The sequence below is a fragment of the Chroicocephalus ridibundus genome, chromosome 6 (genome assembly GCF_963924245.1).
Source record: "Chroicocephalus ridibundus chromosome 6, bChrRid1.1, whole genome shotgun sequence".
In the NCBI taxonomy this organism is placed as follows: domain Eukaryota; kingdom Metazoa; phylum Chordata; class Aves; order Charadriiformes; family Laridae; genus Chroicocephalus; species Chroicocephalus ridibundus.
The window spans coordinates 23,686,251-23,713,658 of record NC_086289.1 but is presented as its reverse complement, the minus strand read 5'-3'; the positions used below and the strand labels follow the sequence as shown (position 1 = coordinate 23,713,658).

The 27,408-nt window shown below is 42.7% G+C and overlaps 1 protein-coding gene across 3 annotated transcripts in view; it reads right to left on the bottom strand.

Annotated features, from left to right (window-relative positions):
* The window catches only part of ZSWIM8 (zinc finger SWIM-type containing 8), a 67,070-nt gene that overhangs the window by 10,051 nt on the left and 29,611 nt on the right, over window positions 1-27,408 (bottom strand). For all 3 annotated transcript variants that reach the window (XM_063337941.1, XM_063337942.1, XM_063337943.1), the window contains exons 4-19: window positions 25,407-25,579; window positions 23,512-23,619; window positions 20,579-20,660; window positions 19,157-19,277; window positions 18,595-18,796; window positions 17,510-17,685; window positions 12,222-13,230; window positions 11,269-11,400; window positions 10,154-10,333; window positions 8,663-8,846; window positions 7,989-8,087; window positions 6,963-7,087; window positions 2,616-2,847; window positions 1,679-1,831; window positions 509-731; window positions 19-308 (exon numbers count right to left, since the gene is read on the bottom strand). In XM_063337941.1, coding sequence (XP_063194011.1) covers window positions 19-308; window positions 509-731; window positions 1,679-1,831; window positions 2,616-2,847; window positions 6,963-7,087; window positions 7,989-8,087; window positions 8,663-8,846; window positions 10,154-10,333; window positions 11,269-11,400; window positions 12,222-13,230; window positions 17,510-17,685; window positions 18,595-18,796; window positions 19,157-19,277; window positions 20,579-20,660; window positions 23,512-23,619; window positions 25,407-25,579 — 3,489 coding nt within the window. The remainder of the gene's footprint in view (window positions 1-18; window positions 309-508; window positions 732-1,678; window positions 1,832-2,615; window positions 2,848-6,962; window positions 7,088-7,988; window positions 8,088-8,662; window positions 8,847-10,153; window positions 10,334-11,268; window positions 11,401-12,221; window positions 13,231-17,509; window positions 17,686-18,594; window positions 18,797-19,156; window positions 19,278-20,578; window positions 20,661-23,511; window positions 23,620-25,406; window positions 25,580-27,408) is intronic.

The following is a 27,408-nucleotide window of genomic DNA, read 5'->3' as shown; positions in this document are numbered from 1 at the left end:
ATAATGTTTTGCTATAACCTGTGATCCAAGAGACATGGGAGGAGTAAGTTCGAGACAGCCAGTTGGGAGACACAAAGTTGTGCAGCCCTAGTGCATACAGCCCAATCTCGAAGGCGCAGAGGTGAAGGTTCCGGTGTGGTCCCTGGTGCCCACCACTGGAGGAGGGGTGGGTGAAGATGGAGGTACTGCTATTTCCACCTGCTTTGATAAGGACTGTCTTGGCCAATTCAAAGTAGAAGTGAGCAGCTGCCTCTGAAGGCTGGTTTGGGACATGAGGAGCATGACTCTCCAATCGCCTCCCTTTATACCTAGAAGAAAAAGAGAGAGGAAGCTTTCAGATCGCAACAAGTACCCCAAGTTCACTAGCTGGAGTAGAGTTCCTGTTTTTAGGGTCCAGAAGAAACAAAACAAAGCAAACGCTCCCAGGGAAGTATTTCCTGATGCACACGTGCTAGTTCCATGACATCGGATCTAGAAGTTGCCTCTGTGCATTGGTATTACTCATTACCTTCCAACTTCCACAGTCTTTGCACGGGCTCCCCCACTGGCTCTCCTACTGCCACTGGATGAGGAAGATCCCAGCGAATCACTTGAAGAACTGCTGATGCTGTCACTGTCCTGTCCTCTGCCCCAGGATGTTGTTGCCCATCCCCCACGTAGTGGACGCCGACTGAGCGTCGGAGAACTGTCAGAGGTGGTTTCAGGAGCACTGCTGTCAATACTAGCCATGCCTACAACACCAGAACCAACACAGTAATGTCACCAGGGTTGGTAAAGGTAATATATCACCTACAGTCCCAACTAAGATCAGTTGTGTCAGACAGCCTCAGAGCTGCCAGGCATTCCACTTTGCAAATTAAGAGAGATTAAATTAGTCAGTTGGCCACGGATATAAGTGTCATTTTACAGTTCTCAGATTAGAAAGTAGAAGAGCCCAAGAACAATATATCTTTATTTCCCACTTCACACCATCCCCGTTCCCCACTCCATCTGCCAAGCTTTCTGGCATTGTATAACAAGAAGCAAATATAAATACAAAGTCAAGTTCCACACATTGTATGAGTATGAAGAAAGACCTTCTGGTATATGCTGCACAATTTACACAAAGGTTCTTCACACCCTTAGCCTCTAACTTACACCCTTCACAAGAGAGGTGTAGAGAGGCAGCAGCTCCTCTGAATATACTTCTGGACCCAGGAGCACAGTGCTCTGCTCCAAGAGTCCAGCAATCATTCATCTCCAGATATCTAATCCATCCCCCAGAACACATCTGGTGTGAGAAAGGTATGGTAATATGCCATACGGAAGGGGACAGGAAATCCGTGGAGCAAAACCTATTTCTCCATGCCAAACACCTCAGAGAATCAGCTGCTTCTCTAGTACAAGAAAGGCTGACAAGTTGAATGAAAGAGCAAGGGAACTGCCGACACCCCAGCCGGCTGCCTAGCATAGCACTAGAACGAACTGGTTTTGCTATAACCTGTGATCCAAGAGACATGGGAGGAGTAAGTTTGAGACAGCCAGTTGGGAGACACAAAGTTGCGCAGCCCTAGTGCATACAGCCCAATCTCGAAGGCGCAGAGGTGAAGGTTCCGGTGTGGTCCCTGGTGCCCACCACTGGAGGAGGGGTGGGTGAAGATGGATGAACTAGAACTAGTATGAACTGGGCAGTTCCTACCTGTGTGTTTCTTCTTCTGCCTGACAGGTGAACCCCAGCATCTCCCATTGTATCCACCTCGGTTTCCAAGGGCCAGGCGACTGGGGACCTTTCCCTCTTGTTTCAGGACAGTGGCCTCCGCAGCTGGCTCACAGGGGGACCTCTGAGAGCTCTCTGCATAAACAGGACAGTGACGTGGTAAACATTATGATTTGTTTCTGTAGCTCTAAAACCAGATGTAGCCTTTTAAAAGATATAAACATCAAAAGATGCAGAATTTTTAGAAGGTGAGCGGTATTTATGAGCAGGATTATCTCGGTTTTCTTTCAGCATTAAGTATATCATTCAACAGCAGGCCGAGAACATTGGATCTTAACGAATGAAGATCCGGAAAATTTGCTGCAACTACAGAAAAAATTTAGAATAAAAATGCTCCAGCAACCCTAACCTTATTGCAGTCATCCTCAGCTAATATTGATCTCTGGGAAGAGTTAAGAGAGTATCTGCTTTCCACCAAATGCTGCTGTATGTGGCATGTTTGCCACCAAAGCAGAGGCACAGCTTAAAGAAAACCACGTTTGTCTCTAATGCCCTTCAACAATCTTAGTTATTTATCTTGCATGAAGGTACCTAACTCAGTGTGTAACTTTTTGAAATCCGGCACCTCTGTGATACAAACTTAAAAGATGGAATCACAGTAGTTTTATGTTAACTGGTTATACAGCTGGCTCAAGATACAAAACCTGACAATTAGCTTCATTTTCTGTGGAACAAGAATGTGTACAGAAATGGATCCAGCCAAACAGATAATAGAGGACTGACATTCTAGTAACCACCAAGCAGCCAGATGGTAATATAATCACTCTGACTACTTCCCAAAACAGAGAAAAAGGTACAGTTACAGTTTTGCAGTGGTAACAGAAGGGTTTCAGCATAGCCGTTACAAAGCACTTCTTACCCTGTGCACTCTTCTCCACGAAGTTCTCAGGACTGCTCTGGACTGCAGTGCTTACAGCAGCTTGCTGAGTGACAGAAGTCCCTGGAAGCTGCTGGATAGCTGCAGTGGACTGGGCAGCATGTTTGGAAGGAGATTTTTGATTTGCTACTGTAGGCTTGCTGGATGAGTAGAAGGAACTCAGAGTCTGTGGCTTGTGAGTTTGACTCTCTCTGTCCAGGAGTTTGTCTAAAATCTGTAACAGCAAGGAAAAAGGTGGGGGGAGAAGAGCTTAGCAGAAGGGTAGAAGAACAGGCACTACACATAGAAGCAAAGTACCAAATTCAGCTTCCTGGTGGACAATAAATTCCGTTTGTTGGAGAAAAAAAGAAAACGCTTATTCTCTAGAAAGTAGGCACTGTCTTGCTGCACTGAAGATCAGCAACGCGCAGTTGAGAGCCATGTGGTCTGCATTACTCAGGAAGCAAAGATTCATTCATATGCAAGTAATATCCCCATTTTCACTTCAAACAGACACTGGCTTTACTTGAGAAGCACTCAAAACTCACAATAAAGAAATAATTCTGGTATGTCAAGGACACAATGGAGGACTCTATATTTAGTTCTGACAGTCATTAGATGTTGTTGTTTAAGTCACCAAAATTCTGTGCTCACCATTCAAAAAATCCTTTCATACCATTTACCAAAAAATGGTAAAGCCACTAGAGAAGCCACTTGAAAGTCACTTATAACGGCCTACAATAACACATTCTTGTCCTTATTTATTACATAACTGGGGAACAATGCATGACTACGTTTTATGGGTTTGTCCATTTATACTGTTCATTCTCCACACAAAATGAACACCATGAATGTGACAGAACATTTATTTGCAGATGACTAATATCACAGTGTCCCTGTTATTCCCTGGAGAATAGTATAGCAAAAGTGCTCCTCCTTCAGGAGGCAGAAAGACACTAATAATATTCTTGCTGGGTTTCTCAATATAAAAGATTAATAAAATCCTTCCTGGAGTTTCATTAGTTTTTGATATTTTTTTCCTCCTTTGGGGTGGAGGGGCAGAGTTTTGCTATCTCTCTTGCATGGGACATTAAGGCACAGGTGGACTGAACTAATATATCAAAGAGGTGAGATGTTAAGAAAAAAAGGATTTGCTAGATATACTGTTCTGCAAGCCAACATCCCTGCAGCAAAACAGAATCGGGTCGGAAGGAGGATTAAGGGTCGGAAGGAGGATCCGGGGAATTACAGGCCTCTCAGCCTGACCTCGGTACCAGGAAAGATCATGGAGAGGATCATCTTGAGTGAGCTCTCACAGCAAGTGCAGGGCAGCCAAGGGATCAGGGCCAGCCAGCATGGGTTTAGGAAAGGGAGGTCCTGCTTAACCAACCTGATCTCTTTCTATGACCATGTGACCCGCCTTCTGGATGCGGGGAAGGCTGTGGACGTTGTCTATCTGGACTTTGGTAAGGCCTCTGACACCGTCCCCCACAGCATTCCCCTGGAGAAGCTGGCAAATCATGGCATAGACAAGTGTAACTCTTCGCTGGGTTAAAAACTGGCCCGATGGCCGTGCCCAGAGAGTTGTGATTAATGGGGTGAAATCCTCTTGGCGGCCGGTCACCAGTGGTGTCCCTCAGGGCTCAGTTCTGGGGCCAGTTTTGTTTAATATCTTTATCAATGATCCGGATGAGGGGATTGAGTGCACCCTCCATAAATTTGCAGATGACACCAAGCTAGGTGGGAATGTTGATCTGCTTGAGGGTAGGAAGTCTCTACAGGTCCCGATGGACTAGAGGGTAGCAAATGTAGCACCCATCTACAAAAAAGGCAGAAAGGAGGATCCAGGAAACTATAGGCCTGTTAGTCTGACCTCAGTAGCAGGGAAGGTCACGGAGCAGATCATCTTGAGTGCCATTACAAGTCATATAATGGACAAGCAGGGGATCAGGCCTAGTCAGCATGGGTTTATGAAAGGCAGGTTCTGCTTGACCAGCCTGATCTCCTTCTATGACAAGATGACCCAATTATTGGATGAGGGAAAGGCTGTGGACATTGTCTACCTAGACTTTCGAAAAGTATTTGACACTGTCCCCCATAGAATTCTCATGGAAAAACTGGCGGCTCATGGCCTGGATGAGCATACGATCTGCTGGATCAAGCACTGTCTGGATGGGCGGTCCCAAAGAGTGGTGGTCAATGGAGTTAAATCCAGCTGGCGGCCGGTCACAAATGGTGTCCCTCAGGGCTCAGTGTTGGGACCATTTCTGTTTAACATCTTTATTGATGACCTTGATAAGGACATAGAGTGTATCATCAGCAAGTTTGCAGATGACACGAAGCTAAGCGGGAGTGTTGATCTACATGAGGATAGGGAGGCTCTACAGAGAGACTTGGATAGATTGGACTGATGGGCCAATGCTAATGGAATGTGCTTCAACAAGGCCAAGTGCCGGGTCCTGCACTTGGCCCACAACAACCCCATGCATCGCTACAGGCTTGGGGAAATGTGGCTGGAGAGCTGCCTGGCAGAAAAGGACCTGGGGGTTCTAACTGACAAGCGGCTGAACATGAGCCAGCAGTGTGCCCAGGTGGCCAAGAGGGCCAATGCCATCCTGGCTTGTATTAGAAATAGTGTGACCAGCAGAAGTAGGGAGGTGATTGTCCCCCTGTACTCAGCACTGGTGAGGCCACACCTTGAGTATTGTGTCCAGTTCTGGGCACCTCAATATAAGAGAGATATCGAGGTGCTGGAGTGAGTGCAGAGGAGGGCAACGAAGATGGTGAAGGGCCTGGAGAATAAATCTTATGAGGAGCGATTGAAGGAGCTGGGACTGTTTAGTTTGAGGAAGAGGAGGCTGAGGGGAGACCTCATCACTCTCTACAACTACTTGAAAGGACATCGTAGAGAGGTTGGTGCTGGTCTCTTCTCACAGGTAATTAACAATAGAACAAGAGAGAATGGGTTCAAGCTGCAGCAGGGTAGGTTTAGGCTGGACATTAGGAAAAAATACTTCACAGAAAGAGTGGTTAGACACTGGAATAGGCTGCCCAGGAAGGCGGTGGAGTCACCATCCCTGCATGTGTTTAAGACTCGTTTAGATGTGGTGTTAAGGGATATGGTTTAAGGGAGAACTTTGTAGAGTGGAGTTGATGGTTGGACTCGGTGATCCCAAGGGTCTTTTCCAACCTAAATGATTCTATGATTCTATGATACAGAGGGACCTGGACAGGCTGGATCGATGGGCCAAGGCCAACTGTATGAGGCTTGATAAGGCCAAGTGCCGGGTCCTGCATTTCGGTCACAACAACCCCAAGCAATGCTACAGGCTCGGGGAAGAGTGGCTGGAAAGCTGCCCGGCAGAAAAGGACCTGGGGGTGCTGGTGGACGGCCAGCTTAACATGAGCCAGCAGTGTGCCCAGGTGGCCAAGAAGGCCAACAGCATCCTGGCTTGTATCAGGAATAGCGTGGCCAGCAGGAGCAGGGAAGTGATCGTGCCTCTGTACTCGGCACTGGTGAGGCCTCACCTTGAGTACTGTGTTCAGTTCTGGGCCCCTCTGTACAAGAGGGACGTTGAGGCGCTGGAGCGTGTCCAGAGGAGAGCTACCAGGCTGGTGAGGGGTCTGGGAGGAGAGGCTGAGGGAGCTGGGCATGTTTAGCTTGGAGAAGAGGAGGCTGAGGGGAGACCTCATTGCCCTCTACAGCCACCTGAAAGGAGGCTGGAGAGAGGTGGGTGTTGGCCTCTTCTCCCAGGTGAATAATGACAGGACCAGAGGAAATGGTCTGAAGTTGGGGCAGGGGAGGTTTAGATTAGGTATTAGGAGGAATTACTTTACTGAAAGAGTGGTCAGGCACTGGAACGGCCTGCCCAGGGAGGTGGTTGAGTCACCATCCCTAGAGGTATTTAAGAAATGTGTAAATTTGGCACTTCAGGGCATGCTCTAGTGGCAGAGATTGCAGGTTGTTTGGTTGGACTCGATCTCAAAGGTCCTTTCCAACCATGAAGATTCTGTGATTCTAATCAATTCCCAGACCACACACAGAGCACACACTGAAAATCCCTGGGACAAAGGACTTGTTTTAACAGGTAAGCAAAAGCATTAAAAGCAGTGAGAACGCATCTCCTGACTGGACCTTAAGAAACCTATGGAAAGAGCGCCTGTTCAGGGCAATGCACACTGCACAATCAGATTTTGCATCAGTGGAAGAATATAAATACCACAATATAGCTTGTAAATCATCAGCACTTGATACAACAACTTATGCTCACTGGCAAAGCTATCAAACCCATCAAAAGCCAAACATGGTTTGCTCTGCATCTCCCTCTCCCCTTTTAAAGGGAAACTCACCTTCTTCAGCTTAGACTGATCATCCTTGTAAGTAATCATCAGTGCTAGTGCCAGATCCCCTTTCTCCCTTCGGGTGCCCTCACACAACAGAGGATGTTCTGCTTCACTGACAGTTGTTTTCATGCCTGCAAGTCAGAAAAGAGGGGATGAAGAGACAAGTGAGCCCATGGGACTACACCACATCCAGAGCACTATCTATGCCTCAGACTATTTTATTCACCTCACTGTCACAGGCAAAAGAAGATAAATTTTTTTCCCTGTTTTTCTGTTAACTTCAGAAATAGGTCATGAATAAACAGGAGCTGCTGCTGTCTGTTCCCAGAATACTAAGCTCACTACAACTGTCAGAACAACCAGATTCTAACATGCCACAGGAAAAGAGCCCAGGCAAGCCCACAACTCCATCTTGAAACAAAGTTTTCCAGTTTCTGCAGACGCTACAAGCCAGCATTCCCACACCACAGAGAACTCATTCTCCTCCTTTCGGAGATGAGGCAACAGAGGACAGGCCTTGTTTAATCTATTCTATTCCTTTTTGCATGATGCTTTAAATGGGCATACAGTATTGTCAACATAATATATATAATCACTGCTTTGTTGCTGAAGCTGATAAATGAGGCAAGAATCCAGCATTACGCTAAGATTACGAATTACATGGTAATGCTTGAGAGTACTTCTGCTAGTTTTTCACTATCATTGTCTAACCTCTTCTGAAATGATTGCCTTTTGTTCTCTGAAACTGTCCATCAAATACAGCCAATACATCTTCCGTGACAAAAGAGCAAGAAAGCTAAAATTCATGTTACTACTTTAACATTCAGTTCCTGTCCTGTATCCCCCTTCCATTTTTCACAGCTTTGCAAAGGCATCTCAACCCTGGCATGTAGAATCCTTCTGCATCTGGTACTGACAAACCATGCAAACATTTTCATTTCTGCAAACTGGCATGAACTACTAACTCTCACCATCCAAGAGGCAGATGCAGAATATGGATGAAGAAAAACTTTTCTTGTAAAAGATTCTTACCAAGAGCAGCAACAGCTGCCTCAAAACCAAGCTCTTCGTCTCCAGGCATTTCATTATTCCAATTACGGCTTGGGGGTCTAGAGCCTGTAGGAGAAACCACTGAAGGAAGACAACAGAATTAGTGGTCAGCTTTCAAAACTAGGACCTCAAGGCAAAAGCCTTTTCCGAGAGTTTTCTGAATTTGCAGAGCTTCCTGTGGTCATATTCCTAGCCTTGTACCAGTTTCAAGACCACAATTCTGTCGTCTTGTTGGTTTTTTTTCCTCCCCTTTTCTCTCTCTAGACTCAGAAGGCTTCAAACCAGGCAGGTAATATTGCCAAGTCAGTCTTCTAGTCCCAGGTTGTTATGTTCTTTTTTAAATACTAGATTTATATTAGTGTTGTCTGAATATAACCGGCATCAGAGTAGAAAGTCAGACGTTTATAACTATTTTACAAACACACACAGAGTGCTGAAGTGTGGTAAGTTTCCAGTTGTTTTCAAATGTAAGCAGAAATACAGACAGTTCCATTGGGGCACAAAATACCTCTAAAGCAACGTGGAGCAATGTGCAAGCGACAGTGTGTGAAGAATCAAAATTAGGTTGTTCTCATACAGAAGACAGTTTCTCTTTGAAAACCCCTCAAGACCTGGCATCTCAGCCCTTCACACACTCAAGCCAATGCACACAGTACCTGGAGTGCACAGGACATCAAATATAAAGCTAGCCAACATCAGAGGCAGGACAGGACGGTAATCACATAGTGTCCCTTCTCGCAGTTCTTCAGCTCTTCCTCGAATAGTGTTCATCTCATTAGTGCCCAAGGGAATCTTCTTCAAGAGGGCTGCAATCTCAGACTCCTGATACGCCAGCTTCACCTGGTAGCATCCACAAGGAAACAGAAGAAGTTGTCATCAGCACAGGCCCTGTGGGCAGTAGACCATTTTTACCTACACATAAAGTACAGCAATAGTCTTTATTGGATCATTAAATTATAGCACATCTTAGCACCCTAGCCACCTTTATCATTCTCTGAATACAGATTTTCAAATTTAATACAAGTCTTGCCTCATATTTATACACAATTTTTTTTTTTACTCAAATTATCACTCTTGAGCTGCATACAGAAAAAAACGCATCAGTTTTCATAAGAATATCAGGAGAAGCATTTGACAGGATAAGTCAGTGGAAAAGGTGATGACTCTTAATTGGAGGAAGAAAGGATGCTATGTTAAATAATATACCCATTCAAGACAACAGAGACTGACTAGCAGAAGAATGAGCACGGGGTGGCAGCAATGCATGCCACCTGGATGAAGATCATTACATTTCACTATGCTTTGCCATTCCTGCATTCTCTCCATTCTTAACATGTGCAAGTGACTGCTGTCTTCTAGGTAGCAAGTGATTGCCAATCTCACAATCTTCTAATTAGACCATAAGAAGTACAGATAATTAGTGTAACAAGTGTAGTGGTAAATACCTAGCAGCAATGCATACCCCCAGGGACTGCACAACCCTGCAGTGAAAAGCAAGGCAGCTGCAAATCACACGGACAAGGTCTTAATTGGACACTTCTTTTTTTCTACACAGGAAGCCTTATAGTAATCAAGCAGTGTCCAAAATAATTTGCCTGCACAGTGCATATGTTCACTTGCCAACAAATAAGATATCCGCAAGCGCAACGATTTTCAAACATGTTACAATTGCACCAATTCACCCTAAGGAATAAGTCTAAAACCATTTCACCAATGCAAATATGGACACTTCCATTTACAAATAGCTTTATTTTCCCCAGATTAGCCAAGCAAACTGGAAACAAGATAAGTAGCAAGTAAGCTTTTCTAATGGAAATGATACATTCACAAAAGTTTTTGTACTCATTTAAATATTTTCAAGCTTGTAGCTTCATGTGAAATCAAAAGGCCTGTTGTCATATGAGGTCTGAGATTCCCATCAATGAAGGCAATGACAGATGAAATGATATTTCTAATCATTTTTCTGGCAGATCAACGTGTGCTAATGGGATGTGCACACAATACATTTTGTCCCACTGCAATCAATTTTAAGGAAACATATAAAAGCATAACCAAACTTCAGTAGTTAAAATGGAAACCACATGAGCAAAAGCATTCAAGGAGCACAGTGTTGCTTATGGATACTACCTTTTTGAGATGTTTCATACCTCCAGAGCCTTTGTAGAGGCAGGTGGTCTCTGCAGCTCCAGAGCAAACATTCCTATTCGGAAGGCCAGGTTGTGGTACTCCAGCCGCTCACTTAGCACAGTCAGCAAGAAAGCAGCTTTGGACAAGGTGTTGGTTGCCATCCACGTCTGCTTGCTGGTTGATACCTTGTTCTTTTTGCCCTGTTTCAGGAGGAATTTGTCACAGGATACTTTCCTAAACATCCCAAATGATTCTATGCTTGTCCTACACTTTGCAATAACCAGTAGACAGAAGAAAGAATAAAACACATTTAAATTTTATTCCCTTTGCTAAGGAGTCACAAATCCCAGTGGCTACTGATGAACATCATTACTTCCCCTATCTCACCCCAGCACAACACAGCGGAAGAGCCGGCCTGTTGATAAGACATATGTTCACTATTGGACTGATGCTGTGCAGACAGATGTTGCATGCCTGTCCCTTCCAAGGGAACCCTTCCATACAACAAACACTGCTTAGTGCCACTACAAGTGACTTTCCAGAATTTTATGCTTATTTCTTTCCTCTCCAACCCTCTGTCCTGAAACAGCAAATCTTCTAACATTTCCAATAGTGCACATTATGTAACAGGAGACTAAGGTTTTGGAGAGAACCACAAGAAATAGGGTCACCTGCACAGAGCTGCACAAAAATCAAGACTTCTAATGGCTGCTGTAAAATCTCATAGCACACAGTAGCAGTATCTCTTAAACAAAGCATCCTCTGAAGCCGATATTAGTAGTGTGTTTTGTTCAATTGATTTAAAACAGATTCCTAAAGGAGCTGCAGCTTTTAACAGTCAAACCAAGCTTCTCTCTGAAGCACAAGGAAAAGTGAAGAAGCTTTTAACTACACTCAAGTTTCTGATGACTCCAAGTCCTGCTGAATAGCCTCTTATTTTCTTTCTCCCTTTTATTCACACGCACAGTGAGCAGGCACATTAATGACATCCAGAGAAGTTCAACCCAGAGGAAGCATCAGTGAAGGGCCTTGAATCACAGCAAATGAGAAATGCCTGGGAATGCTGTTGTATCTATCCCACATATTCCTTCTAACTTACTCTCTATTCCCAAAACTAGACAAGCACTGTCTCTACCTTAGTTGGTGGCTGTTCCACTTTGAGATCTGGAGGGTTGGCCAGTAGGTCTCTGGCGAGCTCTACAGTTAAGCGGCATGCTTCATTACTGTATCCATGGGCATACAGGGCCTCTGCACAGGCAAACAGGATCTGGAAGAAAGAACAGATGATCATATTCAAGTCACACTCCACCAGCCTGCTCAAACCACTGTCGCAAAGATTCTGCAAACACAATTCACAATTCACTTCAGCCACAGGTGTTCTCAGAGTCCTCCTTGCCTGGACCTTCACCACCACCCCATTAAGCACTCCCCTAAAAAGCCTCCTCTTCCTTGATTAAGTCACATCCTCCCTCCAAGTGCTATAAGAAATCAGAGAATAACTCAAAAAAACCCTAAAACTGAAACTGACTGACTATAACTATTTCCATGACTGACTATAACTATTTCAGCTGCTCGCTCATATAGGTGAAAGCTCTAACCATATTTTGAGGTTATTACAGAAACGTGACACAGTCTATTTAGATTGGCTCTGTCTTTCCAGAGAATTTCTGCTTATGTGGTTGGATTTAAATTTTTCCTGCTGGGCATGTCTTGGTCTTACTTCTTTTTAATTTCCGCTCAATTTTGTCATTTCTAAGAGTGAGACTAGGTAAAAAGCGCACACTGTTTTGCCTACATTTGTAAATCCTGGAATATGAGATGGGACCAGCTACAACTATGAGACACTTGCAGTTAGCACAGAAATAGGGAGCTAAGCTTGTGGGAAACACACACGTGTGATACCACTTCATTAAGACTGCAGATACCTTATGATACAACGGGTTATGACAACATTATAATTAAGCACTTGATTTAACAACTTAACGCGGTTTAATGCAGGTTAAGTGTGGCCGCTAGGAGGATAGTGAGACCATGATGCATACAATACATAAAACTGCAAAACAGTGTTTAGAACTGGATTCGGCTCACCTCCATCCGGTTCTCCTGTTCCAGAGGCTTTATACCAGCAAATATATCCTGCTCCTCTTCATTTCCCCCTTCAGCTTTGTCATCATCTTCCTTGGCTACCTCTTGTGGATTCAGATAGTATACCTGGTAATCGTCTTCCTCTTCTCCATCATCCCCTCCCCCCGCTGCACCATTATCTCCCACTTCTTCTGGTTTCAGGCTCACACCACCGCTGTTCTCATCTGCAGAAGGCAGGTCATCATCACCACTACCCATTTCCCCCACAGGATCCTTGGGCGATTTCTTGGCCATGGAACTGCTCCTGACACTGGGCTCAGGTCCCTCAGAGAAGTACACCCCACCATCCTCTTCAAAGGTGTCCCTGTAGCTTCTGCTCAATGGGCTTTCTGTAAAACTAAATGTGTTGCTGGCTTCTGCCCCCAGAGCCAAGCTGCTGTCATCCAGGCTCATCTCTGCCAAGTCCGGCTCCAAAGAGCTGTCTTCACTGCTCATGCGGCGTTTCCCGCTGTGTTTACTGGTCAAGCCTTTATTCACTGGCAACTTTGCTTTGCCCACTGCAGTCTTATACACAGCTTTATCACCCTCTGCGGAAAGTCGTCTCAGAACCCTCTGTGGTGTTTCAGAGACAACTTTCCGCTTTCCGGTTAGTTCCTTTGGACGAACTGCTGGCTCCTGAGGAGAGGGACGCAGCCTGTCCCCAGGCTGCAGACATGATCCCCCGGGCTCCTGTCCATGGGTTCTACCAGCCTCACAGGCAGTTTCTGCACACTGCAACCGGCAGCTCCTCTGCTGGATGGCCTTTACCCAACAGAATGAGTTCTTCTTGTCAGTGCTGCTATATGTGATCCCCGGAATGGGATAAGCTTCCTCCCAGTTGAAGTAACAGGCTTCCACAGCTGGCTTGAAACCCTGGAAGAGCTTCTCCAGTGATTTCTTGTGCTGACCCCTCTTAACATTATCTATGACTTTCAGCTGCCACTGTCTGAGCTGTGAGCAAAGGTCCCTGCGCCTAAGAGAAGAAGTAAGAGGACAGGTTAGAAAGCAAACGCAATATGCACCTGTGACAAACTATCTCTTAACCCACAGAACACCTCCTCCTTTTGGTCAGAAACATCTTCTGCTGAATTAAGTATAGGCAGCATTAGGAAGCAGACAGGCTGAAAAAAGGAAACAGGTATTTTAACAAACGAGTCCTAAATAGGCGCATGATACAGAAACAAAATGAGAACAGTGCCAACATGAAAGCACAATACAAACTGTGAGGTTTAAAATTAAATACTGTCTGCCCTGTTTGCTTATCTAATTGCTAATACCAAATAAGGTATTAGTGATGCAAGCTTCAGCAGTCTGACACCAGGGAGTGCCACAGGGAACTGCTCTTGGAAACATTCACAGAACAGTTTGCAGCAGCTGTGAAACAGCCCTGTGAACAACTCCAGTCAAGACATTCACATGTACAATCTAAACAGCCTGCCCAGAGAAGCACCATGCCAGACAGGACCACCTAATCCACCTCCCAGGCACTTACCTCTTTACCCTGATATGCCTATCTAGAGACCAACAATTTAACTTAGGCTTTAGCAGACTGTCCTCGAGAGAGTAAACTGTTGCAAGCCACAGAACAAGCAAGACAAAAATAACTGAAGTTCAAATCACTCTGAGGAAGAAGCAAGCTGGTAAGGTTATATAGACTTAATGACACAGCAGTTAGTCCCATGCCCCATATTACCATGGGAAGAACAAAGCATTTCTGCATTTCCCAGCTCCAAATCTCACGTAGGGCCTAGGCACATTAGCAAGATAGTCTAAATCGAATATACATTTGGGTGATCTAATTCAGGAAGAGGAAAAGACATTTCTAGAAATTACAGCAAGTGTCTCAATCAACTGCCATCTTGTTTCTGCCAGATTTCAGAGATCTGAGGTACAAGCCCAACACCTCAATCCTCTCAGATTTCCTATCAAAAGCCAAAAAACCAAGTCAAAACGAGGTGACCCAATTTAGGTGCAAAGGGTATTAGGACAAAAGGGGCTAAACAAAATCAACTGCTTCTATTTGACCACTAAAGAAATTAATTAACAAGGGAGCAGAATGGTAGGGCTTATTCAAAGAGAGGATTTTCCTGGTATCCTTGATACCAGGAAAGATCACAGAGAGGATCATCTTGAGTGAGCTCTCACGGCAAGTGCAGGGCAGCCAAGGGATCAGGGCCAGCCAGCATGGGTTTAGGAAAGGGAGGTCCTGCTTAACCAACCTGATCTCTTTCTATGACCATGTGACCCGCCTTCTGGATGCCGGGAAGGCTGTGGACGTTGTCTATCTGGACTTTGGTAAGGCCTCTGACACCATCCCCCACAGCATTCCCCTGGAGAAGCTGGCAAATCATGGCATAGACAAGCGTACTCTTCGCTGGGTTAAAAACTGGCCAGATGGCTGTGCCCAGAGAGTTGTGATTAATGGGGTGAAATCCTCGTGGCGGCCGGTCACCAGTGGTATCCCTCAGGGCTCAGTTCTGGGGCCAGTTTTGTTTAATATATTTATCAATGATCTGGATGAGGGGATTGAGTGCACCCTCAGTAAGTTTGCAGACGACACCAAACTAGGTGGGAGTGTTGATCTGCTTGAGGGTAGGAAGGCTCTACAGAGGGACCTGGACAGGCTGGATCGATGGGCCAAGGCCAACTGTATGAGGCTTGATAAGGCCAAGTGCCGGGTCCTGCATTTCGGTCACAACAACCCCAAGCAACGCTACAGGCTTGGGGAAGAGTGGCTGGAAAGCTGCCCGGCAGAAAAGGACCTGGGGATGCTGGTGGACGGCCAGCTTAACATGAGCCAGCAGTGTGCCCAGGTGGCCAAGAAGGCCAACAGCATTCTGGCTTGTATCAGGAATAGCGTGGCCAGCAGGAGCAGGGAAGTGATCGTGCCTCTGTACTCGGCACTGGTGAGGCCTCACCTCGAGTACTGTGTTCAGTTCTGGGCCCCTCTGTACAAGAGGGACATTGAGGCGCTGGAGTGTGTCCAGAGGAGAGCTACCAGGCTGGTGAGGGGTCTGGAGACTAGGTCATATGAGGAGAGGCTGAGGGAGCTGGGCATGTTTAGCTTGGGGAAGAGGAGGCTGAGGGGAGACCTCACTGCCCTCTACAACTACCTGAAAGGAGGCTGGAGAGAGGTGGGTGTTGGCCTCTTCTCCCAGGTGAATAATGACAGGACCAGAGGAAATGGTCTGAAGTTGGGGCAGGGGAGGTTTAGATTAGATATTAGGAGGAATTACTTTACTGAAAGAGTGGTCAGGCACTGGAACGGCCTGCCCAGGGAGGTGGTTGGATCACCATCCCTAGAGGTATTTAAGAGACATGTAAATTTGGCACTTCAGGGCATGCTCTGAAGGGCAGAGATTGGAGGTTAGGGGTTTTTTTGTTTGTTTTTTTGGGGTTTTGGGGGTTTGTGTGTGTGTGTGTGTGTGTATGGTTGGACTCTATGATCTCAAATGTCCTTTCCAACCATGAAGATTCTATGATTCTATGATTTTCAGAAGGAAAAAGAAGAATGGGGAACTACTCAGGAAAGGGTACCATAAGGATGAGAGCCAGTAATGAATTAGAAATGAGGTAGCAAGTCTTCTTACAATTCACTGGAAAGAAGGGCAAAGACAGGTAGAAGAGGGTTCTTCTTGGTGACTATTCAAAGGCCAAAAGAACAGCTAATGAAGCAGAAGTATTTCAATTTTGCATGAGCTCAAGTAGGAGATCTGAGCAAATATGAACTGTGCCAAATAACTCAAATGTGAATACACGTAGCACAACTTCATTCTTTATTAAAAGCCAAAATCTTTTATGGTTTTTCTGTGTGATCTGATTGATGTTTGTGTTTATTTTAAGCCTTATTCCCTGTTTCCTACAGTTTTTGATTTGTCTTCATCCCCTGTATTTAGCTACTTCATATTGTAAACTGTACAAGACAGAAACTGCAGCCATTTTAGTGTCCCTGATGTACCTTACATAGATAGGTGTCTCCTGAACAACAAGGTGAATCGAGTCAGTTTGCAGAGGTGAAAGCCATCCAGTTGGTTTTAGATATCACTGAACGAGAAAAATGGCCAGTACTTTATCTCCATACTGATCCATGGATGGTGACAAATGCTCTGTGGGGATAGTTACAGGAATGGATGCAGAACAACTGGCAGTGCAGAGGCAAACCCATTTGGGCTGCCCCACCATGGCAAGATATTGCTGCCCAGCTAGAGACAGGAAAAGTGGTGGTGATTAATTGGAATGTATTGGAAAGTGTATGACCCAAGCATGATGCAGATGGTATAGAATAAGGGGGGGATACTGTCCTGGTTTCAGCTGGGATTTTACCATTTTTTCCCTGATTATCTCCCCCATCCCACTGGAGGAGGGGAAGGAGGGAGCAAGCAGCTGCATGGTGTTTGGCTGCCAGCTGGGTTAAACCACAAAAATAGGTCTTTTTATTAATGTTACACAACAAAATTCACAAAAAGCAAATCCTGTTAATGTGTAATTGTATTGAAAATACCATCCTGTTTTCATTTGTTCTGAATTTTTTTCTGAGCATTTCTAGCACATTAAACTAATTCAGTACATTTTACACACCACATTTTGTAGACTAGATGTACAAAACGAATTATTACAATGTCAACCACAGTATCTCTACATGAGCCCTCAGCACTTCCACTGCTATTCAACTAGTGCTAAATAAAGATTGGCAGTGATTTACCAAGGCACAATATGGTTTAGAAGCCTGCCTCAAAATTTTTCCTCAGACAATTGAAAACATTGACTGAAAAATCATACACCAGTGACACTGTTTACCAATACACTGCAGAGAATAAACTCCCTAAGAGCACAGAAAGCAAGAAATGGTTCGTCTTGAAATAGACAACAGTGAATGGTTGGGCTGAACAGAAATCCATTAAGTTGCTAAATTTAGAAAGCATTAAAATTTATTGGTAGACAGTGTTATCATTCAAAGAAATGTTCTTCACTGGGACATTGAAATGCAGAATTACACTCATATGCAAAAGAGACCTCAGAAAACAAATTATTCACACTACATGATGTTGCTAAAAGTGAGCAGCAATAGTAATTGCAGTTTAAAATAATTATAGTGCTCTTGAACCTTACATAGCACACAGTCCAGAAGGACTAATAGTTGAAAAGGTAATGAGGTAACGATACAAACACAAGGAATCTACAAGAAGAAACTCTTGAGTGTCCTTGAAACATCACAGAAATAAAGAGAGACTGGATCTGATTCTGGTGCTCACCTCTGTGGACTAATAGTTGGGTCAAGGACAGCCAGCCTCCAAAGAACCACCATCTCATCACACATACTCGCACAAGCATGAGCAGCTACTTCTGACTGGCCGTTGCTGCGTCCTGTGTGCCCGCTAGCACTGCTGTGTGATGCAGATGTTCGCACACTGTACCACCAGCCGGTTATCTGCAGAAGAAAATGTTCAGTGGAGCTGTGTTGTCGACAACATCTCATCCCCTGCTCTCACTTAACCTCATAACCACAAGGAAACATGATCTGTAGTTAGTATCATGTTTTCATTTGACTCCAAAATAACTACAAGCACTATAGTAGCATTGGTTTTTGAGAACTAAAGGCATCTCAAAATTTCTCTAGTTAGAAAGCACATGCCCGCAGAACAAAACACTCACAGGAGGTTCTCTTACTAGAGGCCTTCACACTTGGAGGGACAAAGTGAACAATCACATTCTGTAATTCTGTAACAAATGTGACAAATGAAGCATTTCCTTTCACCTGCTCGAAGTTGAGGTATGTGATAGAGCAATATGGAAACTTACACTGCAACTTATATTACAGAGTGAGATCAGCATCCTGAACTGTCAAAGGAAACCTCTTCCCTAAGATTATTTTAAAAATATGCAAAAAATTGTTACTTAAACCCATCAAGAGATATCTTCTGTAAAAACAATGAAAGAATTTGAGATTCTATCACCCAACATATATCTTTAGTTTTTATCAAAATGACAGCTCATATGTGATGTACTTTGTTTAGGAAAAAAAACCATTAAAATAAAATATCTTGATGGAGCAGAAATCAAATCAAACAGGCTGAACAAAAGAGTTCAGACACCATATATTCATGTTAAAAGGACTGAGGTATTTTTGGGATATAGTGTTACTTGGACATCACTAAATCAGCACAAGAGCAAACTGTAACACCATTTTAGTGTAGAGAAGCACATGCCCCTCATGCGTGCAGACTGTTAAAAAAAAAAAAATGTATTCAGCCATGCATTGTACAGGCACATGGCAGCAGCCACTAGCTCAACCTGGTTCTCCAGAATTTCAACCCCCACGGCAAAAAGATTTTAATACCTGCTCATAGTTGAGACACTGATCAGTCAAAATCTCCAGCAAAGGAGCTGCATTGCTATCCCGTCTCTTAAACATCTCCCGCACAATGGAAAGCAGGTTCCAGATTCCTTCAGGCTCTCTTCCTCGCAGGGGACGCAGGAGACAGGCCCACTCAGCAGCAGCTGGTGGCTCCGTGGAAGAGAGATACATTGAATTCACATCACTGTAGATAAAACAGGAGAGCAAGGGTGAGAAAAAATTAAATAAAGCACAGCCATACAAAATCCAGAGTATATTCTACATTTAGAAATACATTTGCACCTTAAATGGGGCAGACATGTACAACCTAAAAGAAATGATGCCTAATGAGACTAAGAACACCAGACAAGTAAGATATTGTGCAAATATAGTATGCTCTGCTGAAATAACATTGGACAAGCTATGAAAAATACAGTCCAGAAGAGCAACCACAAAACTAAGCATCCTTCCATCCATGGCATCACATAAGGGTACAGGCTACACAGTGAATGAGCTTACAGGTTACGTCGATATCCCACTTTCCTTTCTGTGGGAAGCAGTTTACCTGAAAACAACAGGAGAGGGTCCACAGAATTTATGAAGGGTTTTCTTTATGTTGTCACTCAGAGTAGACTCATCTAAGTACCAGGTGCTTTGATCTGATGCAGAGGGTCCAGCAGTGGGATCTTGACAAAAAACAACACATACAGAGTCTTTGAAGATACTGAAGAACAGGCTTTGAAGATACTGTTGTCTGTGTGCCCAATCACCAGGATTATTGGGAGCACACAGGCAGTCTTAATCAGTTTATTTCACCCATTGTGGAACTCACTATTCAGAACTATCTGAAAATGCTATCATAACATTACCTTAACCACTGACAACACTAAATTGGGAGACATGTCTGGCATGCTGAATGGTAGCACTACAACCAGTGGGACCGGCAGAAATTCAAGGACTGTCCCAATAGAAACCTCATGAAGTTCATTGAGGAAAAACATAAACTTCTGTACCTGGGACAGAAAACCCCATGCATCAGTACAGACTGAAAACCAAACAGCTGAGTAGCTGATAGGGTTTGGTGATTATGGTGGATGCCAAGCTGAACACAAACCAATGCCAAACTTCCACGGAAAACACAAAACAAAACAAAAAAAAACAACCTGCAAGCTGGGCTATGTTAAGAAAAGCAGAGCTAGCAGATTTAAGGAACTTATTTTATCCCCCTCTACCGGGCACTGGTAAAGTTACACCTAGGATATTGTACCCAGTTTTGTGTTCCCCAGACCAGGAACAATATTGAGAAACCAGAGAGGATATAGTGGAGGTGTATCAAGATAGTCGTGGGCACGGAACACATGACTCATGAGGTGAGACTGAGGAAGATGAGTGAATTTCATCTAAGAAGGAGAGGGTGAGGGTTGATCATTAACAGCCTACAACTACTTGGAATCACAAACACAATGCAGACAAACTCTTCTTGGCAGTAGAAGATGATAAAAAAGGGGATTCATATTGGACATGAGGAAAAAATTCGTGACTCAAAGGGTAACACAGCACTAAAACAGGAATACTCTGCAACATCTCTGGTAACCAAGACTTGAGTAAGCTAGCCCAAGCCACAGCTAACCCAATCTAGTGTTGCAAACAGTCCTCTTTCAAGTAGGAGGTTGAAGAGGTCCCCTCCAATCAACATTTCCAGGAGTCTATCACTAATACCAACTTAAAAAGTAAAATCTTTCATTAGAAAGGTGCACTGCCTGATTCTCCCTTCCTCTACATATACTCTGAGGCATCCATTACACCAGCAAGTGCCTGCTGCTGTGCCACATATACATGCAAGTCCCTGTACTTAGCCCTTTTCCTTGACCTCCACCTGCAATCCCATCTACATGGTAACAGACCAGTTCAGAAACTCAAAGCAATGGAAATATACACACTTCCTATCTGTGACACCAATTACTGAAATAAGATATATCAAGGTTACCTGGGGCTCCACACACTGTGTTGATGGCAGTAGACTGAGAAGATAACAGCTCATCCAGCAAGCGCTGAGCAGTTGGAAGAATCTGAAAACATGAAGCAAACTTTCAATATACATAGTATTTCTCAGCCTGATATACCCACATCTGCCTGGATTTTCACGATTGAAACACTCATTTCGGAAGTATCAAATACACACAGTCATGTTTTCAGAAAGGACAATAGAGGGTGCTATAGATTATACAATATCAAACCAATTGTTACACTTTCTCCTCTCATTTCTCAAAGCAAACCTATATCCAAGGTTTACTTCCTACATTCACATCCTAAGAAATAAACAAAAGCATCATAGGTAACTGGTTCCCTTCTCATTTCTTGAAGAGTATGAGCATGAAGAGTGATACCGCAGCTAATTTTGAGAGAGATGGAAGTGACTGCAGTCAAGGTCACCATTTACATGCACTTTGAACATTTTTTTTTTCCTAAATCATTTCTCTGAAACTCAAGCTAATGAGAGGAGAGGAGCAAACTATAAATTACATCTATACATAACCTATCAGGCAGACTGTATTTTATTTACCATCCTGTTAGCAAAAAGACCATATATATATTAACTCTGACTCAATAGTAAACTAATGCAACTTCATCAGTAAACTTTCTGGACAGTTCAGAGACAAGCAGAGAAGGCTCATACCTGACTGCAAAATCCTGAGTAGATATACCCTTGACATGCTCTTTTTGAAAGAAAAATGCATAGTAGAAAGTGTTTTTTCCCCAAACTAAGCCTGGGCTGAAACTATAAACCCATTTAGCCTTTAGCACACATGCTTACAACTGGTTAGGCATATAGTTAGGATTTAAATGACTTGCAAGAGAACATCTGATATCCCCCCATCTCTCTCCACACAACAGCTGAGGTTAAAGATCACACTGTAAAACAAGGCACACCGAGTACACCTACATTTGCATCTAATACAGATCCATCTCGAACAGATGGAAGAAAAAACAATGATTCAGAAGGATATTTTGCATTTGAGTCACATGAAGAAACAAACTCAGCATTAAGCTATTTTTTACTTTTTCCACTACTACATATTTTAAGTAACCACAAAGCAGAGAAGTCACAGGTCTAGGCAATGACACACCTAAAGGTTGAAGTATCAGCCACCTGCAGTGACTCTCCTTCAGGAATTTTTCCAAAATATTCATATTTAATTGGAATAGGAGTACTGACTTCACAAAGGGAAATAGCTCTTGGGAGAAGAACTGGGTAATAAGTTCCAAGCTGCTCAGAATCACTGACATTTTCATAGATAGAGAAAACACTTTCTACATAGATTTTGAAAAACATCTCCTTATCTAGCTGCATTCCTACAGATCACCCTCCCTTTACACTTGAAAGTAATTCAGCATTACATGACTGCACCACAATGCAATTCACAAGCTGGAAATAAGGACAAAATAGAATCACGTGTACAGCCTACTCCAATTCTACATCATACAGCCAAAATGCAGTGTCCCAAGGTATCAGAGTATCCATCTTCACCCAGAAATCTTGAAGACCAGGAATAAGACTGTTGGAAGAGTTTAGGGTGCGCCTTGCCTTTTTCACGGGAATTACACACACGGGTTAAGGTGCATCTGCCAACAAAACCCAAACTTTTCTGTTGGGCAGCATCCATCAGATTATCTGTCAAGATGGTAAGAATTAAATTAAATAATCCAGATGTTCCTGAGTGCACAGCTGGTACACATGACTGAAGGAGAAATAAACCCTGGAAAAAGGAGCAGACGCATAATATTTGAAAGCAAACAACTCACATGTCATTCAGGAAACAACTACCACCACTGCTAGCCTTTCAAAACCCTCCTTTATTAAGCACCAGGCTATGTGACATAAAGCTCTGAGTTCTTAAGGAGAGAAGAAAAGCTTTGTCTGTTATGTAATGCAGCAAGAAGCACACACTGTTGGGGCTGAACTCCCAGCAACAAAAAAGCAGTACTTTTATATCACTTTCATATTTTATGATTCCTCTGTTTCCTCACATAAGAAGATTATGTATTTCTGTAGGAAATTTAGAGGACTTTTTAGCAACAGAATATCTTAGTGTCCCAAGCACAGCACCAAAATATGAATTTTAGACACATGCTGACAGTAATCTAACTCCTACTTAAGACATTATGCACGCGCTACTGAAATGTGACAGATACCCATGCAGGTCAGTTTTTCCTCAACCTCCTTTGGTTGAACCAGCATAAAAAAGTTGCCAAGCTCTTATATTTTTAAAGCAAACATTTCACAATTACTTGGGTATTCTTGTGTATTTTGTGCAAGCATTTTAAGCACATTATATAAATGATCTCACCTTGAACAACATAGATATTAAAGGAATAAGAAAGCAGACTTTGCCTTTGACTAACAAAATTTCATGTTTCTTACTTTCCATAACCCAAGTGATTCTCAAGAATCACCAAGAAGCTACACTGGGGAAAGTCAAAAGGTCACCAATTGGGTGCATTAGGAAGTGCTCACCTAAGGCATATACAACACATCCCCAGGTAGTCTTCTCCACTTAAGTAACCAAACACACAAAAAAGAAGCAACCTGATTTGTTCTGACCTAAGCTTTTCACCACCATGCATTTATTTTATTGTGTTTGATCTTCCACAAGCTAAGTGCACATTCATGCTAATATGAATAGCCATCGCTCTTCTTTCTCCTTTTAAGACACTTCTAATCTTTTACTCGGCAATAGACAATTGTCAAATAATAGAATGACAAACATGAAAAGGGCAAGAACTGAAAGCCTTCCAAGCAACTCACAATCAAACAGCATAACTGGTTATCCTGCAACAAAAGACATCATATAAATTGACCCAGAATAAAAATAACTGAATTTAAGAAAAAAATCAGTCCTATCAATTGTCCCCATTTACCTGTTGTGGAAGTTCACTGATTAGGTACTGAGCAAATTTTTGCAATTGGTCTCTTTGTAGCCGAGACAAGGACTCAGAAACAGGTGCTCGTAAGCATACCGCAGATGCCTAAAGAAAGAAAAGGAAATATAAACTGCCATTAACAGGTCAGAGTTAATGAAGCTGTGTCCGCTGAACAGATGAAGTGTCATGAACAGTAGCTATGCTCATGCATACCATGCTTGGTGTTGATGGACAGTTGTTTTTTTCTGTAATTACGTGGTGTGTTGCAGATAGGATGCAAATAAGCTGTCTAGGCTGTATAAAAACTGTTTTTAAGAGTTTCTTTTCAAGGAAACTGCTTTAACAGCTGTGCTTAAGATCTGTTGTTGCTAGCAATTGCACAAATACTGGCAGGGATTTCACAAACAAACCTCTAAAATAGGACATTATTCTTTAAGCTTCTGGCAAACCAACCAGCTCTGTGGGGGTATGCTTCACAGAATCACAACCACCTCATTTATCTCATTAGAGGTTTTTTTCTTCAATCTTAAAATCAGTCTCGTTCCAGATCTTATAACAACTTAGATGATTAAAAAAAAACAAACACACAACACAAACCACCACTAGTTTCTTAACCTTTTTCACTCTACGGAATAACAAAATGCCCAAATGGCACCTACCTAAAATTTAACCTGGAAACAGGCAAGAGCAGTTTGAGAATAAAGATGCTTCTGATATTGATTTGCTGACATAGAGCACTATACCTTGGCTTGTAACTTGCTAGTGTCAGCAGTCAGTATATACAAACATGAAAATCCTTTCATTACCATTTTTCAGGTAGAAGAAAGGATTGGAGGGAAAAGGATTATTTTTATCTTACACAGGGTCCAAATTTTCTGAGTGTAAATAATAGAAATGAAAATTTGTTTCTTATTCTCACTCTCCATACCCATCTTTTAAAACTGGAACTAATAATTCAAGGCAGAACTCTTTTTTTTTTGGCAACTCTCTGGTCCTAAGTCCAGAAAGTATACCAATCTTCCAATGATTTCACAAGAGTATCAATTTAAGCCTATTACAATTGTCCATTGTGAAATATTAACAAGCTTCAGCGGGTTATTAGCACTTATTTAAGAATCTGGAGTTGATCATGAGCACGTTATCTATAAAATGTTCTGTGACAGCAGAAAATCGTCTGTTCCTTTTAATCATCCAAGCTTAATCCTTCCTTAAAATATATTTCTTAGCTTCCCAAAGAGCAAGGAAATTAATCTGTATGCAAGACTGAACCCTCAACTTGCGTATTTCATGTTGATTCTACGCATTTTCACCTGGAGTTCCTTGGGATAAGAAACACCTACTTTTCACTCTACACAAGGCCACAGAGAATACAAGCAGCCAAACAAAACCATAAACTTAACTGACTGTTTGAAATCAAGTCAAAATGACACTTGTATGTGTTAAAACAAACTGGTGAACATAAAGGCCAAGACTGATCAAAATTACTTTCCTTCTGCACTCTGAATGATCAAACAACCAAAAGAAAGAGCATTCAAATCCCATATTTACAAAGACTTCTAATAAAAGACTAACTATCGGTGACCTTTCACTCCTTGCTGAACTGAAGAAAGAATGAGTAATTCTAGCATTTAAATGAGAAACAGGAAGGGGCCAAAAAGGACTCTGTATCTACCCTTAGCAATTTGCACATTACCAAAGGACATTCTGCAGTTTAGAGCCTCAGACAATTCAGCCTGCAGACTGCAACTGTGAACGCACATTTGCACAATCTGTAACCAAGAGGAGTGCCAAGAACAATTTCCCTAAAGAGAGTGCGTGTTGTATAAAACCGTAATGAGGAGAGACTTGGAGAAGATGCCTAGGGGAGAGCAGAACTGTATTTAAAGCCCTACATTGTGTATCCGGAAGAGGCAGAGCGCCACGACGTGAGCACACCACTTGGCCCCAGCTCCGCAGGTACAGCTGCATGACGTGATCCTGCATCGATCAAACATCACCGCCACGTTGTACGCACCTTTGGGTGGCACCATCTGTGGGGGAACCACAGTGGCACTCAGATGGAAACCTGTTAAAGTTCAAAAGTCCAAAGTTACTCTTCTGGTGCTTGGGAGACAGATTCAGTTAGAATGGAAATTTAGGTATGTGCCATTTAAACAGTGAAACGACGTGTCTAGCAACAACATACATATAGGGATGGACATGGATCTAGAGTCTCCAGCACTTATTTCTTCCCGATCAGCTATGGCAGAATATAAGAGGTTCAAAAATACCAGCTTTTAACACATTAGTTTATTTATATATTTATTTTTATTAATATTTAAAAAAGAAAAGCAGAAATGGATAAAGCCATCACTGAAGAGTATGGGGTTTTGATCACAGGGTCAAAGCTAGACAATACATATTTTGGGCATGATTTCTATGTTTAATTAACTCCGACCACAGTGCAGTACAAGCTAGGTGACTTCTTCAGAATTATTTCCAATTAAGTCACCTTTCACAATTTTACAGTGAGCTAAAGAAGGCATCACTTACACCTGAACACTTACTTTCACTTTGTGGCTTCAGAAGCTACCCGTTTCTCATAAATTATGTACCTCCTTGCAATTTTGTGAATATTCCATTTTTATAAACCACATAGTCAGAAAACAAAACATCCCTCTTGCTTAGACTAAAATCAATGGAAAAGGGAAATTTCAGCAATAACACTTGAATGAATACAGCCCAATAAATCTGTAATGAAACAAATAAATTATGAATCTCATCTCAAGCAGGATGACAAAGAGCTTTAATGAGGCTTGGCTTCATGTAAACTCATGTACAATGCATACCAGTTGTAGTCATAATGCAGCTTCCTCTACAGATAATGGTTATCCAGAGGCACACATATTACAAGCAGGAAAAGGCCATCAGGAGCATGAATCTTCTACTTGTCTTGAAGGTCCCTATCACCAGTTAATCACCCTCTACAGCAATGAGTATCAGCCTCAGTGCCTTTTTGCTATTCTCAAATTCAGTTTTAATGAAGCATAGAATGCACCATGGGTTTCAAAGCCATAACCGAATTTCAGTCCAACAATCTACCTTAAATGAAAAAAATATGGCTTGGGACAGATGATTGAAATAGTTTCTCCATCATCAGCACAAGGAAGTACATTATAAATCCACACTACTAGTTTTTATTATGATATTGTGAGATTATAATGATGATAGTGTTCAGAAGTGCATGTGACCTACTAATTACCATTTAAAACAATGTGCAGTATTTCTTCCTCAAAATATAATCCCTGTGCCAATACAAACTTGCTCTTACCTTGCTTAACCTTTCTATTTCCCTGTCCCCCAGAATTCAAATCCTCTTCCTGATGTGGGTGATTATTTTGATTAGTACACATAATGCCACCCAAATTCTTCAGCCATTTTAGCAATTGGAACAGAATCAAAACAATAGAAGGCATTCACCACAAAATTACTGCACTGCTTATTACTAGCTACAGTTCTAATTTATGTTCCACACTTGGATAATACAACCCAAACAGTTCAGCTAGTCCTTCTGTTATACCAGAAGCATCTCAGACTAATGCCAAAATGTCCTAATTTTCACAAAAGCAAATTAAGGATTCCACAAATTGAAATTGCAGCAATCCTGTTTCACTGAGAAAAAGAAGTACTTGAAAGGTGTTAGAGAAGAATGGGTGACAGCTATACACTCTTATCAAGATCCTACAATGAAATTTTTATTTGTATATGAAGACAGTTAACTGATTAAATGCAAAGAGGGAAGAACAGTTATAAAAAGAGACAAAGAAAATTTAAGGGCTTCAGCATGACATATCACAAGCTTCAACTCAAACTGTTGTTTGACGAACATCTGCCACTGACACTGCTAATTCAAGC